This window comes from Budorcas taxicolor, chromosome 18 (genome assembly GCF_023091745.1).
Source record: "Budorcas taxicolor isolate Tak-1 chromosome 18, Takin1.1, whole genome shotgun sequence".
Classification (NCBI taxonomy): domain Eukaryota; kingdom Metazoa; phylum Chordata; class Mammalia; order Artiodactyla; family Bovidae; genus Budorcas; species Budorcas taxicolor.
Window position 1 is genome coordinate 12,194,006 of NC_068927.1, and position 18,930 is coordinate 12,212,935.

Below are 18,930 nucleotides of genomic sequence, written 5' to 3' on the forward strand. Positions count from 1 at the left end.
ACAAAAAACATTATCTGAAAGAAGTGTCCTGCATGAATGGATAAACAAAATGTGTTACATGCAGAGTGGACTATTAGTGTCCCGTAAAAAGGAATGAAGTATTGAGGGGAAGGGTAAACTAGGAGTTTAGGATTATCAGATATACAACACTATATATGGGGGCTTCCCTGATGGCTCAGATGGTAAAGAATCTGCCTGCAAGGCAGGAGACACGGGGCACAAGACCCGGGTTCAATCCCTGGGTCAGGAAGATCCCTCGGAGAAGGGAACCGCAACCCACTCCAGTACTCTTGTCTGGAGAATTCTAAGCAAAGAGTCAAAGGGGTTGTAAAGATAAACAAGGACATACTGTACAGCATGAGCTTCCTAGGTGGCACTACTAGTTAAGAACCTGCCTCCCACTGCAGGAGTTGTGAAGAAACATGGGCTTGATCCCTGGGTCAGGAAGATGTCCTGAAGGAGGGCATGGCAATCTGCTCCAGTATTCTTGCCTGGAGAATCCTGTGGACATAGGAGCCTGGCAGGCTACAATTCGTAGTCACACAGAGTCAGACACGACTGAAGCAACTTAGCACTGTATAGCACAGAAAACTATGTTCAATATCTTGGAAAAGAATCTGAAAAAGAATATACATATGTAAAAATCAATCACTTTTGCTGGGCACCTGAAACTAATACAAAGCTGTAAAGTAATTATACTTCAATTTAAAAAAAAAAAAAAGAATGACACACTGATACAGGGTACAAATTACATGAAGTTTAAAAATAGTATGAAAAACAAAAGAAGCCAGACACAATACTCACATATAACCCCATCTAAATACACAAAATATTCAAAAAAGACAAATCTAAGGAGACAGTAAATTAGTGGTCACCTGGAGCGGGAGTTAGAAATGGTCACTGACTGCAAATGGGGACTATGGAGGATCTTTTGGGGATGGAAGAAATGTTCTAAAACTGGATTATGATGATTGCACAACTGCAAATTTACAGGGAAAAAAAGCTGAATAAGCACACTTAAAAACAGTAATTTTAACCTTTTAAAGCGCTCACGTTAAAAAAAGTGTGTGTGTGTATATACATATATATATATATGTAAAATGGGTGTTGCAGATTAAAAGTTGGGGGGAAAAAAAAATCACTGATCTCCAAGCCCCTCATTTTTATACTTAGGCAAACTGAAACCTTGAAGCGAGAGCGCTACTTACCAGCAGTCAAGACTAAAGGGCCAAAGGAAATTAAATTCTCCAGTTCAACTCCGAGACCTTAGGCCACTCTCTTACTTGGAAGTGTCCTTCGGAATCTAAAGTAAATATTTAACTTAATCTGCATAGGCAAATAGGCCAAAAGTCTCAAGGGCGCTAACCCAGACAAGGAGAAAACATCTTAAATGAACGTAAAGGAGACGGTGTACAACAGTCTTAGGCAGCACATGAAGCTCCTACGGGTCTGAGAGTCAACAAGAACCTCCCCGACCCAAATAACCGACGAGGTTCTTACCCCGCATTTATGAAAAACCAGACTCGGAAGGGGCAGGAATCGAGGTCCCTTAAGATCCCACAGCAGGCTTGCCTCTGGGAAGCAGACCGAGAACCGCGGTCTGTTCCGAGGCTGAGGGCCCGGACCGAGCACACGGTGTGACTCCGTCAAAGTTCACTTCAGATAAAGGAAGCGGGGAAGTTGAGCGACCACCGTGGCGTGTCAACGCGCAAAGAGGGCCAGGCGGGGAAACCGGCCGGCAGTCCGGCCGCGGCGAGCGGCGGGACGGCGCGGCTCCCGCGGGCAGGCAAGCGGCGCACCCGCACGTCTCCGCCGCTCGTCCTCCCCGCGACCCACCGCCGCCGCCCCCGTACCGCCCGGTTCGCGCCCGCGCAGCTCCAGGGGCGCAGAGAGGCCCCGCCGCCGCCGCCCCCGCCCCAAAAGACCCCCGCCCTCGGGGCCTCGAGCGCGGCAAGCAAGCCAGAGCGCGCAGGCGACAGGTAGGGAGGGCCGGCGGCTCAGAGGAGCGGACTTGCCTGACGTACCTGCGGCCGCCTCAGGCTCGGGTCTGCTGGGCCCGGGATAACGGCGCCTCCGCCGCAAACACGCCTCGGGTCTCCATTCGGGGCTGTTTACTCCCAACTCTCGCGAGACTGCGCGATTGGGGCGGGGACACCGACGGCCCGGAACGCCGGACCCCGCCGACCGTGCGTGCCCTGCGTGCGCGCGCTGGACGCCGAGGTCCCGGGGCGGGGGACACCCTGGCCGGGAGGAAGGGTGGAGGTCTCGCGACGTTTGCGGCCCTGGGGCAGGGGCGGGGTCAGGTTGCTGGGACTCGGCCCCAGTCGGGAGAAAGGACGACTGCAGTGGGCGGATGGGGGATTCACTAGAACTCAGGAAACCTGGATGGCCCCCGAGCGGGCGCAGCCTTTTGGAGGACAGCCGTGGCGGAACAGCCACTGAACGTTCATATTCATCCAGTACTCTCCTCCTGGGGCCTGTAGAGCCAGGTGCGGCGACGCTCGCCCTGCAAACCTCTACCCGTTTAACCCTCGCTGCAGCTCGGATACAGGCGAGTCAAGTGCTTACTCAAGGCCGGAGGGTGCGAGTACTCACCAGACTCCCACCCTGACAGGCGAGACCCCGGCCTGAAGTCCGGTCTGCTCTCCTCTTAACCCCTCCCAGCGTCGCCTGGACCACGGACGCCAAGCGGTGACCCGTTCTGAAGAAACAAAGATCAATGTATTAAACTCCCTAAAAGTGCGCCCCCCCCCCAATTGTCTGGGTGATTGAGATACTAAAATCACCCACTTAATGTCTAAATGTTGAGCTGATCCACACTAGACATTGGGCACAACTAGGGGATGGAAAGGCTTTCCAGGTAGCGGCAGTGGTAAAGAATCTGCCTGCCAATGCAGGAGACGCAAGTTCGATCCCTGGATAGGGAAGATCCCCTGGAAAAGGAAATGACAACCTTGCCAGGAAAATTCCATAGACAGATGAGCCTTGAGGGCTACAGTTCATGGAGTTGTAAAACAGTCGGACACGACTGAGCTGGCACGCAAGGGGGACTGAAAGCCTGTTTTAGGTCATGCTGATGACAAATAATGTGCTGTCCTGAGATAAAACTGCTTGTATCTTGTTTGACCTTTCCACAGCACCTAGATAATGCCCCAATATTAGAAACCACAGCACTGCATATTCCTTTTAACAATATTTAACCAAACTGATGTAGCAGAGAAACAGAATCACCTACTAGCTTTTTGTGATCTTAGGCAAGTTGTACCTCGGCTCTCTGGAACTCAACTTCCTCACCCAAAGGAGATAGGAATACCTCCCTCAAAGGATGAAGGTTAAATGAAGCACACACATACAGACTTTGACACACAACATATTCAATAAATGTGGTTGTACTCGACCAACCCACACCTGATCAGTTCTTCCCCGCCTCCTGAGATCACATCAGTGTTAGGAACTTTCAGAGAATTCCTGACCCTTGCATTTGTAAATCCAGAGCACTCCCCTCCTACCACCACATAAGGGACTTGATCTTAAAATTAACTTGCTGTTCTAATCAGGGTTCTTTTAACAGCCCTTTAAGTCCCTGCCATTGAATACAAAGCCCCACTGTTAGAAGAGGTAGGTTAGTGAATCGCAAACATCCTTGTCCTGTGACACTGAAGGGGAGGAGAACTTTACAGCTCCTGAGAGCCCTAAAAACTGCAGGGGGCCTGGGCCATGACAGGAGGTGGCCTGGAAATTTACCAAGGGGGCCTGAGCACCCCAGAATCCTGGTCTACCGGTTTTCAACCACTCCAGGTTCTGGTAACTCCCTAAACTAACACTTCATGTGTATAATAAAGCATTTGTAATCCCATGGGAAGGTAAATCCTTATTTAACCTGAATGCTATTTTAAAGAGTAACAGTCCAGAGACACAGAAAGAAAGACTGATTTCGGAGTGTACACAGTGTCAAGACTTGAGATGCCATTTAACCCAAATGTGCCAAGATTTTAAGTAACTGAGGTGAAAGCAAAACAAAGCAAGATTCCTCAGAAGAGCTGTCTCTACTCACTGTCTCCCTTTTTCTTCCCCGTCCTTGAACTTGCTACCTTTCATCCCCACCACTCAAAGAAAAATGGATCATGGCAAAACCACCAGTGATCTCCGTATCACCCATGTCAAGGAACAAAAATCGGCCTTTATCTTACTCAACCTATCAGGAGAATGAGAGCAAAAAAATCAACTCTGTAGTTTCAAGACTTGTGAGACATATGGCTATGCACGATTTTCTGACTGATTTATCAGCTTTTAATGAATTAGTGTCACAGGTGTTCAGAGATTAATTTTTTATAATTTTAAAATATTTGTTTCTATGGGGGGGGAAAATGTTTCTCTCTTTCCAAACATACGGACCAATACCTCTTCTAAAGGAAGCAGAAGCAACTGCTTTTATTGTTAAATTTTCAGGTCACATGTTGTTTCAAAGGTTTATTTCCCACATCCTTAATAAGAAACCCCAGCTACAGTGGTCCAATTATGACTCTCAAATGAGCGCTGGGAAAGATGAAACCTAAGGAAGATTTTTGGTTTTCATCTTTCGTGAACTTTGCACCAATCAGTATATTTACATACGTCCTGCCAAGAAGAGAATTTTAAAACATCACTGACATGGTTTACTTAGTCTCATCATGTAACAATGATCCAACATCTAATCTATTAGACACTGCTGTACCACACATCACCTTAAATATAAATATGGTATTTTTACATCACATCGCTGCTTATTATACGTCAAAGTTCAAGTCAATGTGGCATGAAGTCAAGTTTTCTCTAGTCTTAATGACCATCAATTAACTGTCAGGTGGGGAAACACCAAATATGACAAAGGCTTCCAGCTAACGCCATCAAAGTCATCACTTCCGTGTAGAATCACTGGAATGTGACTTTCCGCACTGCAGTTCTTCCTCTTGTGTGATGAAGACCTGATCTGTAGATGGAAGAGCTTCTGAATTTAACCTCTGATCCTGAGTTCAAGTCAGGTCTGGAAATACTAAGGCAATGTCACTGGCAAAACTGTGGGCATAAAATAAAAGCATGCTCAGGCCTCCTCATAATAGATATCAGCTCAGGAGTAAGCGATTCCATAAAAGTCCTGATTTCAATTAACTGGTTTCTGCATCAGCGCTGCAATATTAAACTCTGGATCTCAAATGTGCACATACTGTCATATTCGTCTAGTGATGTACAACTGTCAAAGCACTAGGTATGTGGTTCTCAAAAATGTTTGGCTTCATAAGACCTGAACCAAAAAGACTACACAGTAGGTTTCAGTGCAAACCCATATAGTGGTGGTTATTGGGCATTAATTATCTTCACACCAATTAAAGTGTTCACTATAACATACAAATTTGTAACACGAATCAAGAATGAGCTTCTGATTTCAAGAGATACAGTATGTCTTTTCACACACGTAATTTGTCCATATTTTAACTATTATTCTATAAATACTTAATATTTATATCATTAATGCTACTGGGATGGAATAATATTACACAGAAAAGTGTTTCACAACCAGGTATAAGAAGTTCTAGAGGGCTAAACTTCAGTTATAAAATGGGTCATAGGCTGAGAAGTCACTACTTATCCACAGTAACTATAAATCAAGAGATGACTGAGGGTCAGTCATCACATGTCCAAATCTATGAATGAATGAATTCCTTAGTAGATTAAAAAAAAAAAAAACAGAACATTGTCAGGTGATATTATATATGGCAAACCTATAGCACAAAATTAGGTGGCCTTGTTTAGTATGAAAAATAATAATGTAGAATTTTAATACCCCTTTGGGTGCTACATTAAGACATCTCGACAAGAAATCTTTTTTAAAGTAAACTACCAATAAATAAAGTTGCCCGGATGTACACAACATATGTACACACATGGTTCTCTAATTATCAGTTGAAGAGCAGCATTTCATATACAGAGAGCCAAAGGACTAAAGCTACACAGTATAATACAGGTTTCCACTAATCATACCAGCAATCTTACCTAGAAAATAACACTTTTCAATAGTCTTTCCTGATGGACATTTGAAAACCAATGCTATAATTCACCTACTGACATTGATAATTTCCCTTAAGAAACATGTGAGACTGTAAGAGCTGGCAAGTTATATCATATTTCAGTATCGTATTACTGGAGCTCCTAGAACAACATAAATCACACAACTTCTGAAAAGTTTAAAAAACAAAAGCACACATCACATTTTAGGTTTCCTCCGTCAGTTCTCGTGCCACAGTCGGTATTCACTCTGTGCCCTCCGTGCGGCCCTGAAGGCTTTCCCACAGCACTCTTAAAAGGTTTATGTTTGTTTTGCAAAGGATGAGTCAAGAGTATGCTAAATAGTCAGTCGTGAAAAAAAAATGCAGAAGATAAATTCCATGTATCCCTCCAAATGTAGAATACTGCAGGCTCCCACGAGTTGGTCAAACTTCCCAACCATCATCCGGCTTCAAGCTTTGCAGGATAAGGCCTCCTTACGCAAAGAACGGTTGAGAATATTTGCTCCCCACACCCAGAGCCATTCAGGCATATACTGTGCGAAAAGAAACTAAAGATGAAAGAGAAAAGGATTACAAGGTTAGAATCCAAAGCCATCGACAACAAATTGCACAGATCAGCGATGATTTAAGCCAACAAACATCACCCATCACCTTAAATACAAAAGAGGAAAAAAACCTTAGGTGACGCTGCATTGAGTACCCGCTTTTGCACAAGACCCTATGCTAGACTCTCTGGGGAACAGAAATGGGATCACCACCACTCACCCCTTCCTCTAAGTAGGCAGGACAGACCTACATGCAGTGATACAATTCCATCTTTACTCAGTGTGATATGAATAGCAGATCATGTAGGTAAGAATTCCAAATCATCCCAGGAATAAAAGGCAGGTCAAAGAGCAAAATGCATCCACGGTCAGTACTGTGAGAGAGAACTGGGGTTTGAGGGGCAGGGTGGAGCTTACTCTACTGACATTAAAACAGCGAATTCCCTCTTCTAGATGTCATGCAGCTGGAACTTTCGAATGTTCTTAACATAATAAATCCACAGAAGAGAATTCAGTGACTGAACTGGAATCACTGAGATGTGAGAATCAAAATTTACGATCCTCATCTTCCAGCATCAGGTTTCAATCAGATTCCCATGCATCTATCATTTGGAAAGGTTTAAGATGCCTTAACCTTAATTATGAGAGCTGAGCACACACGGCTGGTTACCTGGATGGAATGGGACCAGTATCCTGTGGTCCTTTTGGAAATGCCGAGGGTAGAAACAGCATGATGTGCATACACTTTTGGGGAAGGCACCAACCACGGGCACTTGTGCAGAAAGCTGCCTGGGGTGGCCACGTTGGTAGCCACGTAGAATGGGATTAAACTCTGTACAAAGATTCCTTTGGAAGCATATTCATACTGCAGTGCTCTGCTGAAGTGGTCTAAATAAGCCTGTTAAATAAAACAGGAGAGGGAAGACTGATTTTGTTGGGAACTCGAAAGAAATCAAGAGAGAAAAAAAAGACTTATGGTCATTCTGGGGAAAAAAAAAAGCACAAGCAAACATCAGCTGCTGACACAGAACTCAACACACTAGACCAAACCACTGTGATAAATGTTTTCCTACATGATGACTTCACTTTCCACCTGGGAGCGGCTTACCTTAGACGCTGAGAACGCCGCCAGCTGGGGGGTGGGTTTGCAGCAGGAGCCGGAGGAGATGGTGACAATGGCGCCCTTCTTCCTCTCCACCATCCCTGGCAACACGATGTGGACCATGAGGCTGGCCGCGGCGATGTTCACGTTGACGATGTCCCAGAGCGTGTCCTCAGAGACCTGCGTGAAGTACTGCGGATAGGGGTAGAACACACCCACGTTATTCACCAGGATGCCAATGTCTCTGTCCTGCAAGGCTTCCCGGATCATGTCGTAAATCTCGCGGCCACTGCTGAAGTCCGCGACTATGATGTCAGTCTCCACTTTGTAGGTGTCAGCTATGTCTTTGGCGACCATCTGCAGCTTCTCTTGGTTCCGGCTGATCAGGACGACGTTGAGCCCACGGCTGGCCAGCTCCTCTGCATAGGCCCTTCCAATCCCGTCCGTGGCACCTACAGGACAAGCCGGCAAAGGGAGCAAACTCATTTCACAGTGCGACCCTTAAAATGGACTTTAAATACCCCGGGTCTGGGTTTAATCAGAGAAGGATTCACACTAGAAATAAGCTCGCTTCTGTGAGTAATCAGTCAAGCACAAGGTGGAAACCATAATACAAATGACACAAGCTAATCAAATGCTCGCCCAGACACTCTGATAGGTTAGAGGAAACACTGCTTTACGTTTGCCAAGGTGACACACAGTGGGAGACTGTTCTCAAAGCCTCGTCTGGTCTCTGTGAGTGTCAGGAGGTACTTTCCTAGGAAACAATGGTAAATGAAAATGAAATTTCAAAGAAGAGAAGCATTTCTCAAAGTGGTACCAGTTTGCAAGGACACTTTCAAAACCGAGAGCAAAAAGGAAAAGCAAGCAGCAGGAAGGCAAGGCTGGATGGGGAAAAAGAGGCTACAGAAGGACAAATACAGGGACACACCTTCCAAGATGTGCGGTGAGAAAGGTACACATAATCATAACAGAGGAAGTTTTATTTCTTTATCCCATGAAAACATGATTAAATTCAGTAAGTCCCTGAATGAAGCATCCAACTTAAAACACAGATCAAATGCGAAAGATGACTTCGTTTTTAAATCAGGCAAGAACTGAAATCTCATCTCTTACCACTCACGACCGCCCATCTTCCATACTGCTTGATCAAGTCCGCTCTGCTCACCAGGCGCGGGATGAAATGCAGCCTGATGAGGCTGTAGAAGTCACAGACGACGGTGATGCTTTTTCTGGCCGTGTACCAGGCTCCAACCAAGGCGAGGGCTTCCATGTAGCAGTTGCAGGACCTGGCGATTTCCCTGTACAAGAGGTAGAAGCTGTCGACGGCAGCCATGGCGGCCTGCAGGGGCAGAGAGCAAGAGAGGTTGTCTCTGCTTAGTAACTGAAAGGAACACACACAGTTTGGGTGAAGAAGGACGTTTGAGACATCAGGGCCTAACAATTTTGCATTCAAGTAACAGTAACTGTTCAAATGCATGTAGCCCGTGGATCCAGTCAATTTATGATATCATTACTTAACATCTGCAGCTTACAAAGTTCTTTTCATCCAAGAAGATCAGTCAACATGATTATCAAGAGTTACCAAATTCCTACTAAAATCCAGGAACTGAGCTAAATGTTATGGATACGACAATAAACACAATATGCTCTGAGCCCTAAGGAGTTCCCAGCCCAGCTTAGTGACAGGCACAGACTTCTTAACCCATGTAACAGCTGAGAGTAATGTTTATTTCTTTTATTGAGTTTATTTATGCAAAACCGGCAAGCACAGAGGACCTACTATCCCTGTCAAGACAAAGTATGAAAAATAGAGGCACTATTTGGACATAGCCTTGGCCTCAAAGGGGGCTTCCTGGTCACTCAGACAGTACAGAAACTGCCTGCAATTCAGGAGACCAGGGTTCAATCCTTGGATCAGAAAGATCCCCTGGACAAGAGAATGGCCACCCACTCCAGTGTGCTTGCCTGGAAGACCCTGGATAGAGGAGCCGGGTGGGCCACAGTCCACAGGGTCTCAGAGTCAGACGGGACTGAGCGGCTAACACTTCGGCCCCAAAGACCTCACAGCTCACTCTGAGACAAGACTATGCTCTAATTCTCTTTGATGTACATTGCACTGTGTATAAATAATGTCCACAAATGTACGTTCTAAAAAGAGATACTCCCCGAACCTGAAGACATGGCTTTCTGAAATGACAGTGGCTAAGCACGCTTCATCTGGCTGGCATCACTGGCACACCGTCATCCTTGCCTGGCCCCTTGTGTTCGGGGAGAGAAAAGCCCAATATGACTCTTGTAGCATCCACACAGCAAGCATCTTTATCTGCCATGTACTGGGATGGATGCTAAGGTTTCAAAGATGAAGCAAACGACTGCTTAGGAGGAGAGACTGACACCTAACAAAACAGCTTAAAATGCCATATGAACTGGTGTGTATGTGTGTGCACCTGCAATCAGAGAGGCAGAGGAAGGCCGGGCACGACCAAGGCTGATAAACTTCCTTCTAGACCAGACCAGGGAAGTCACCAAGGCCTGAGCCAACCACGTGCTCTCAGTGAGGGTCAGTTCAGTTCAGTGCAGTTGCTCAGTCGTGTCTGACTCTCTGCGACCCCATGAATCGCAGCACGCCAGGCCTCCCTGTCCATCACCATCCCCCAGAGTTCACTCAGACTCACGTCCATCAAGTCAGTGATGCCATCCAGCCATCTCATCCTCTGTCGTCCCCTTCTCCTCCTGCCCCCAATCCCTCCCAGCATCAAAGTCTTTTCCAATGGGTCAACTCTTTGCATGAGGTAGCCAAAGTACTGGAGTTTCAGCTTTAGCATCATTCCTTCCATAGAAATCCCAGGACTGATCTTCTTTAGAATGGACTGGTTGGATCTCCTTGCAGTCCAAGGGACTCTCAAGAGTCTTCTCCAACACCACAGTTCAAAAGCATCAATTCTTCGGTGCTCAGCCTTCTTCACAGCCCAACTCTCACATCCATACATGACCACTGGGAAAACCATAGCCTTGACTAGATGGACCTTAGTCGGCAAGGTAATGTCTCTTGCTTTTGAATATACTATCTAGGTTGCTCATAACTTTTCTTCCAAGGAGTAAGCATCTTTTAATTTCATGGCTGCAATCACCATCTGCAGTGATTTTGGAGCCCCAAAAAATAAAGTCTGACACTGTTGCCACTGTTTCCCCTGTTTCCCCATCTATTTCCCATGAAGTGATGGGACCGGATGCCATGATCTTCCTTTTCTGAACGTTGAGCTTTAAGGCAACTTTTTCACTCTCCTCTTTTACTTTCATCAAGAGGCTTTTTAGTTCCTCTTCACTTTCTGCCATAAGGGTGGTGTCATCTGCATATCTGAGGTTATTGATATTTCTCCCGGCAATCTTGATTCCAGCTTTTGTTTCTTCCAGCCCAGCGTTTCTCATGATGTACTCTGCATAGAAGTTAAATAAGCAGGGTGACAATATACAGCCTTTTCCTATTTGGAACCAGTCTGTTGTTCCACATCCAGTTCTAACTGTTGCTTCCTGACCTGCATAGATTTCTCAAGAAGCAGGTCAGGTGGTCTGATATTCCCATCTCTCTCAGAATTTTCCCCAGTTTACTGTAATCCACAAAGTCAAAGGCTTTGGCATAGTCAATAAAGCAGAAATAGATGTTTTTCTGGAACTCTTGCTTTTCCATGATCCAGCGGATATTGGCAATTTGATCTCTGGTTCCTGTGCCTTTTCGAAAACCAGCTTGAACATCAGGAAGTTTACGGTTCACGTATTACTGAAGCCTGGCTTGGAGAATTTTGAGCATTACTTTACTAGCATGTGAGATGAGTGCAATTGTGTGGTAGTTTGAGCATTCTTTGGGATTGGAATGAAAACGGACCTTTTCCAGTCCTGTGGCCACTGCTGAGTCTTCCAAATTTGCTGGCATATTGAGTGCAGCGCTTTCACAGCATCATCTTTCAGGATTTGAAATAGCTCAACTGGAATGCCATCACCTCCACTAGCTTTGTTCGTAGTGATGCTCTCTAAGGCCCACTTGACTTCACATTCCAAGATGTCTGCCTCTAGATTAGTGATCACAGCATTGTGATTATCCAGGTCATGAAGATCTTTTTTGTACAGTTCTTCTGTGTATTCTTGCCACCTCTTCTTAATATCTTCTGCTTCTGTTAGGTCCATACCATATCTGTCCTTTATCGAGCCCATCTTTGCATGAAATGTTCCCTTGGTATCTCTAATTTTCTTGAAGAGATCTCTAGTCTTTCCCATTCTGTTCTTTTCCTCTATTTCTTTGCATTGATCGCTGAAGAAGCCTTTCTTATCTCTTCTTGCTATTCTTTGGAACTCTGCATTCAGATGCTTATATCTTTCCTTTTCTCCTTTGCTTTTCACCTCTCTTCTTTTCACAGCTATTTGTAAGGCCTCCCCAGACAGCCATTTTGCTTTTTTGCATTTCTTTTCCACGGGGATAGTCTTGATCCCTGTCTCCTGTACAATGTCACGATCAGGCACTCTATCTATCAGAGTCCCTTAAATCTATTTCTCACTTCCACTGTATAATCATAAGGGATTTGATTTAGGTCATACCTGAATGGTCTAGTGGTTTTCCCTACTTTTTCAATTTAAGTCTGAATTTGGTAATAAGGAGTTCATGATCTGAGCCACAGTCAGCTCCTGGTCTTGTTTTTGTTGACTGTATAGAGCTTCTCCATCTTTGGCTGCAAAGAATATAAATCAGTCTGATTTTGCTGTTGACCATCTGGTGATGTCCATGTGTAGAGTCTTCTCTTGTGTTGTTGGAAGAGGGTGTTTGCTATGACCAGTGCATTTTCTTGGCAAAACTCTATCAGTCTTTGCCCTGCTTCATTCCGCATTCCAAGGCCAAATTTGCCTGTTACTCCAGGTGTTTCTTGACTTCCTACTTTTGCATTCCAGTCCCCTATAATGAAAAGGACATCTTTTTTGGGTGTTAGTTCTAAAAGGTCTTGTAGGTCTTCATAGAACCGTTCAACTTCAGCTTCTTCAGCGTTACTGGTTGGGGCATAGACTTGGATTACTGTGATGTTGAATGGTTTGCCTAGGAGACGAACAGAGATAATTCTGTCGTTTTTGAGACTGCATCAAGTACTGCATTTCGGACTCTTTTCTTGACCACGATGGCTGCTCCATTTCTTCTGAGGGATTCCTGCCCACAGTAGTAAATATAATGGTCATCTGAGTCAAATTCACCCATTCCAGTCCATTTTAGTTTGCTGACTCCTAGAACGTCGACATTCACTCTTGCCATCTCTTGTTTGACCACTTCCAATTTGCCTTGATTCATGGACCTGACATTCCAGGTTCCTATGCAATATTGCTCTTTACAGCATCAGACCTTGCTTCTATCACCAGTCACATCCACAGCTGGGTATTGTTTTTGCTTTGGCTTCATCCCTTCATTCTTTCTGGAGTTATTTCTCCACTGATCTCCAGTAGCATACTGGGCACCTACTGACCTGGGGAGTTCCTCTTTCAGTATCCTATCATTTTGCCTTTTCATACTGTTCATGGGGTTCTCAAGGCAAGAATACTGAAGTGGTTTGCCATTCCCTTCTCCAGTGGACCACTTTTCAAAAAGATCAGAACAGACCACAATTAACTACAGGGAGCTCAGATACGCACAAGCACAAGGGTATATAGCATTTATTAGTATTATGTAAGAGAAAATAGATTTAAGCCAAAAACGAAATTTACATAAAGTTTCTGGAAGTGGCCTCTCTCACAGAAATCTGTATAGAAAAACTAAGGTTTTTTCTGAAACTAAGAAAAAAATCCCTGACAGTAGCAGCAAAAATTGGCATAAGCTTAAGGAAGAACAAGTGAATTCCCTCCCACTCCACCGCAATGCAATCGGAGCTCAACCAAGGTCTGCAGAGTGAAGAAAACAAATTAACCTCTGGAATGGAACACTCTGTAAGAATGACAACACACTGGTTAACAGGCGCATGAAACAACAAAAAACTACTGAATGTAAACACGTGTGTGTGTGTGTGTTGAGTATGCATATGAATGTGTAGGCCAAATTACAAACCAACAAAACATACTAAAGAAATGTGATAAAAAACTGAAGCAACAGGCAGTAGGATTCCTAAATGCCCCACAGTCCTGTGCTGTGCTTAGTCGCTCACTTTGTGTCCAACACTTTGTGACCCTATGGATTGCAGCCCACCAGGCTCCTCTGTCCATGGGATTTCCCAGGCGAGAATACTGGAGTGGGTTGTCATTCCCTCTTCCAAGGGATCTTCCCAACCCAGGGATCGAACCCACTACTACCACACTGGCAGGCAGATTCTTTACCACTGAGCCACCAGGGAAACCCTCAGGGTCACAGTCCTCCAACTCAAAGGCGTCCCCTCTTGCATGCTATGCACGAGCACCTCTCAAAGCTTCCAGATGCTAGTGATGAGGCAGTGACAGGTCACCTCCCCAACGGCCCCCGCCACACCTTGGCAGTACAGAGCCACATCCTGGGGGGCAGGTGCTGGCTGGGAAGGCCCCTCACAGTCTCACTGGCTGCTTCCCGGGACAGAGCTGATTCAAGATTCCCAGAGAAGTGACCAAAAACACAAGCTCCTCACAATGAAGAACACAGAAACTGAGACGCCGAGTCCAACATCCTAAGGTGGGAGTTCCTGAAATAACGCTTTTATAGTGGACACGTGCCATCTGTCACACTTACTCAAAGAGCAGGCCATGAGGAAAGTAAATGCAAAACATGATACTTGTATGCACAGTACTTTTTGAACAAAATGTAATAAAGTTAGAAATAATACAACCATAAGCAAAAAACAAACAAACAAACAAACTAGATACTGGGAACATTAAATCTATTCTTCAAAATAACAGGTGGATATATGTCTAAGATGTTACAACAATGTTTTTAGTAAAACACTGGACGCCACATATCAAGGTCTAATAGATTGGAGCCAAAGGAATACTTGTGGGGAAAAATGCACAGCAGGCGTGTCTGTAATAAGATTCCAGCTAAAAGGAGGTCACATGTGCCTTGGGGAATGACCTCACCTCAAGGGGAAGCTGTGTAAAGGGAACTTCAACCCCTCCTTGAACACCATTTTTCTCAAGAATGTGAGACGGAAAAAGTCCAGAAAAGATGCCTGACTATGACTTAGTCCTCAGTCTTTCTGCCCAAGTCATTCTCCCCAGTCATTCTCCACCTGCAGTCTCCTCTTACCTCCTCTGCCAGCTCTGGGCCTCCAGGAGCTGCTCTGCCTTCTCTTCAGGACAAGCTGCAAGCAAAAACAAACAGCAAATGCCTTTCCCTCACAGCTCAGCTGGGAAAACGTAACAAAAAAATTAGACCAAAGGTTTTAAAAGTTAAAAGAAAGTAAAAACTCATGTGCCATGAATTCCAAACAGGCATGGATGCTGAAGCTCCAATACTTTGGCCACCTGAGGCAAAGAGCCAACTCATTGGCAAAGACCCTGACGGTGGGAAAGACTGAGGGCAGGAGGAGAAGGGGACAACAGAGGTTGAGATGATTGGATGGCTTCACCAACTCAATGGGCATAAGACTGAGCAAACTCCAGGAGATGGTGAAGGACAGGGAAGCCTGGCGTGCTGCAGTCCGTGGGGTTGCAGAGTCAGATACGACTGAGCGACTAAACAACAATTTAAGAAAATTGGAAAAATGTACACCAAAGTTGTCTATTATGCACAGCTCAAAGAATAAAAAACACTCACGGGGCCACAGGACTCCACAAATCAAATCAGAGTCTCAGAAGGCCCAATGCCTCCTCCCTGGTCACATCCCCTTCTGCCACCCTTGGGGTAATCAGTCTCCCAAGTTCTGATGTAATCATTCCCTTGCTCTCTTCTTTCTCTGGTAAATAGTTGTATACCACCCTACCACAGATTCTGAAATAACAGTACTCCGTTTTGTCTGGTTTTCCCCTTACATAAGGAATCAAGCCCATGTATCCTTTGGTGACTCGTTCCTCTCACTCAGAGCTGTTTTCCAGACCCAGGCACACCTCTGCAGCCGCAGGCCATAAACTCTCACTGCTGCACCGTCTCATGGCACAGACACAATTCGCATGTCCAGTCTACTGCTGATGGGTTGTTCTTGTTGGTTTTGACTTTACAACTATGAACAGCGCTGCTGTCAACGTTCTTGTGCATATACAAGAGTTTCCCAAAGGGACAGGCCTAAGAATCGAACTGCTGGGCCACAGGGCATCCATGTGTTCAACCAGATGCTGCCAAAGCAGCTGAACCACTTTACACGCCCACCAGCAGCAAGTGTGAGCTCATGCTGCCTCCTCTCAATGGCTGGCAACATCCAACAGTTCACTTCCTGCCAAAGGCTGCCTGTGAAATGGGACCTCACCATCGTCTGAACTGGCATTTCCTGACGGTTAATAAGGCTGGCACTCCCTTCTGATGTTTATGTGCTGTTTGTGTCTTCTTATCTATGAAATGACTGTTTCTAGCTTTTGATCTTACTTCTTTTCAAATCAACTTTTTAAAAAATTTAATTTTTAAAAATTGTATTTATTTTGGCTGAGCCACACAGCATGCTGGATCAAACCCAAGCCCCTGCACTGGACATACAGAGTCTTAACCACTGCACCACCAGGGGAGTCCCCTTGTGACCTTTTCTATTGCGTTGTCTTTGTCTTCTTTGAGAGCTCTAAGTATTCTTTCTACATTCTAGATACTAGTCCTCTGTATGCTTTGTCTCTTTATATAACTGCTTTTGATGAAATCAATGTCTTAGTATCAACATCAACATAGTCCAATTTATCAATCTTTTTCCTGCTTGGGTTATGCTTGTTACGTCTCATTTCAGATATCCCATCTTAGCCCCAGGTCAGAAAGATATTTTTCCATATTACTTTACAGTTGTTTTTTTTTTTACAATTCTGCTTTTCAGATTCAAGTCTTTAATCCACCTGTGGCCTTGTGATGGTGTGAGGCTGGGGTCACATCCATCTCTACTGTTCCTCCCCAGACCCTAGCATGGTGCTAGGTACACAGTATTTATTTAACAAATAGAAGCAAATAATGACTTATGTTCAAAGCTCAAATTTCACTCAGGTAGAAATAACTTGAGAAGCTTCTCCAACTTTGCATCAGCACTTTGATGAAGCTGTTATTGGTGTATCATGACTTTTTGGAGTTTCCTTACCTCTCTGTGCCAAGTTTCAGTATACCGCTAACATAAACTACATGGAGAGAGTCAAAACATGGCCGTTCTTGTCCGAGATCCAATACCCCTCAGTTTCAGGTCTCCACTTGTGCAATGGGAATTAAAACTATAACAGCATCCACTCCTGGGACAGACCCAAGATAATCGGTATGGCTAAAAAGTGGAAACAACCCAAGCGTCCGACAAGAGATGAACACACAAACAAATGTGGTCTCTCCACATGATGAATGTTATTCAGCAATGTAAAGAACAAAGTATGGATACATGTGATGATATGGACAACTCTCGAGAAGAGTATGCTGAGCCAAAGAAGCCAGACACAAAAGGCCACTTGTTATATGACTCCATGTATGGGAAATGTCCAGAAAAGGCAAATCCAGACACAGAAAGGAGAGCAGGGCTGCCACAAGGCCGGAGGAGTGGGAAACAGGGAGTGACTGCCAATGGGGTGGGATTTCCTTGGGGAATGATGGGAATGTTCTGGAATTAAACAGTGGTGATGGTTGTGGACAGTGAACATGCTACTATGAACAGCACACATTTAAATGGCTAAAATGGTGAATTGTTATGTGACTTTTATTTCAAAAAAAAAAATCTGCTTTAAAAAAACAATTTGTTGAGCTCTATCTATGTCTGTGGAATATTATTGCAGTGATCACAACCACGGACTCAGAAAACAGACATCCTGGATTTGAACCCAGGCTCCCCATGTAAGAGCTGTGTGTCTTGGGTGAAGTTACTTCATTACTTCACGGAGCTTTCCTTTTATCACCTGCAAATATAGGGCTAATATTTCCTTCCTAAGATTATAATGAAAATTAAATCAGATCATACATATGAAGCACTCAGAGCCTGGGAACATCAGCGCTCAATAAACCTTGGCTATCAGCCACTGTAATTTAATGTTCAATAATGTTAGTTATTGTCTATTTGCAGCACTCAGGGTTAAAATCTGGCTTTCTGCAAAAGACTCCACTAAGTGCTTTCTTCCTATCATGGCACTTCTCTCATCAACCCTTCCAGGCAGAGTTGTAATCATGCCCAGTTTACAGACATGGAAACTGAGGCTTACCGAGGTAAAGTGGCACAAGCAGGACTCTGCAGCTAAGAAGTGGGCGGTGGTAATTCAGATCAAGGTCTGTTAAAGTCCAGAGGCCTGCCTGGTGAACCCCACTCTGAGACCCCCAGGCGGGCATCCTGCTGACATCCCCAAGCGGGCCGCTGGGTTGGGCTTCGCCCGGCTGCACGTTCCTTCGGAACAGCGACAGCCTCCCTGGTCCCCATAACCCTTCCCCTCCAGCACCCGGCAGGGCCCAACAAACCACGGCCGCTGGAGAGCTAGTGGGGCCCTTTCTCCAAGAGCGGCCTTATTCTGAATTACTTCTCATTCAGAACAAAGACGAAGACAACAAATCCCACTCAGACCGAGTCCCTTTGGAAACGAGAATAAAGAAGCACAAATGGGTGCCTTTTAGGGCCTCGTGGGCAGCACCCGGGTCACGTCCACCCGGGGTGGGTGGGGCCCCAGGTAGGCCGGGTCCCGGGGGAGGGGCGGGCCCAGCAGACGGGCTCCTCATGGGGTGCAACGCCCGGATGGAGTTGGGGAAGAGGCGCTCCGGGTGGACAGGCCAGGAAGGAGGGGTGCTGGGGGCGGGAGTCCCAGGGAAGGGAGGGACGACAGGGCCCGAGGGTCCCGGGGCTCTCGGCAAGGAGGGCACTGGTCCCGGGGGGGCGTGGTGGGGCGCAGAGCGAGCAGCCGGGCCGAAGCTCCGCCGGGCGCCGAGAGAACCTAGGAGGGTCTGGGACCCGGGGATGCGCCCGGGGGGGAGGGGGCGCGGTACCTGCAGAGACGACGCGGCCTCGAAGCTGGTCCCGCCAAAGACGCACGGCCGCCGCCCCCGTCACCGCCGCCGCAGCAGCTCCCCGGGCCGCGCCCCCACGTGACCCGCGCACGCGCCGGGGGCGTGGCCGTTGCTGGACCCGCCCCCGGCGTTCCGACGCTCAGGCCCGCCCGGGTGCGCGTG

At 46.0% G+C, this 18,930-nt stretch overlaps 2 protein-coding genes across 3 annotated transcripts in view; both read right to left on the reverse strand.

Annotated features, from left to right (window-relative positions):
• The window catches only part of MBTPS1 (membrane bound transcription factor peptidase, site 1), a 45,069-nt gene extending 42,947 nt beyond the window's left edge, over positions 1-2,122 (reverse strand). For both annotated transcript variants that reach the window (XM_052655424.1, XM_052655423.1), the window contains exon 1: positions 2,025-2,122. The gene's annotated coding sequence lies outside the window, so the exon portion shown is untranslated. The remainder of the gene's footprint in view (positions 1-2,024) is intronic.
• A 3,882-nt stretch (positions 2,123-6,004) lies between these two features.
• HSDL1 (hydroxysteroid dehydrogenase like 1) lies at positions 6,005-18,830 on the reverse strand. The gene is made up of 5 exons (XM_052656535.1): positions 18,748-18,830; positions 8,808-9,033; positions 7,698-8,143; positions 7,260-7,487; positions 6,005-6,592 (listed from the first exon to the last, which is right to left on the reverse strand). Exons 2-5 carry the CDS (start codon positions 9,025-9,027, stop codon positions 6,494-6,496), a joined length of 993 nt encoding a protein of 330 aa, XP_052512495.1. The 5' UTR covers positions 9,028-9,033; positions 18,748-18,830; the 3' UTR covers positions 6,005-6,493.
• Positions 18,831-18,930: the final 100 nt, after the last annotated feature.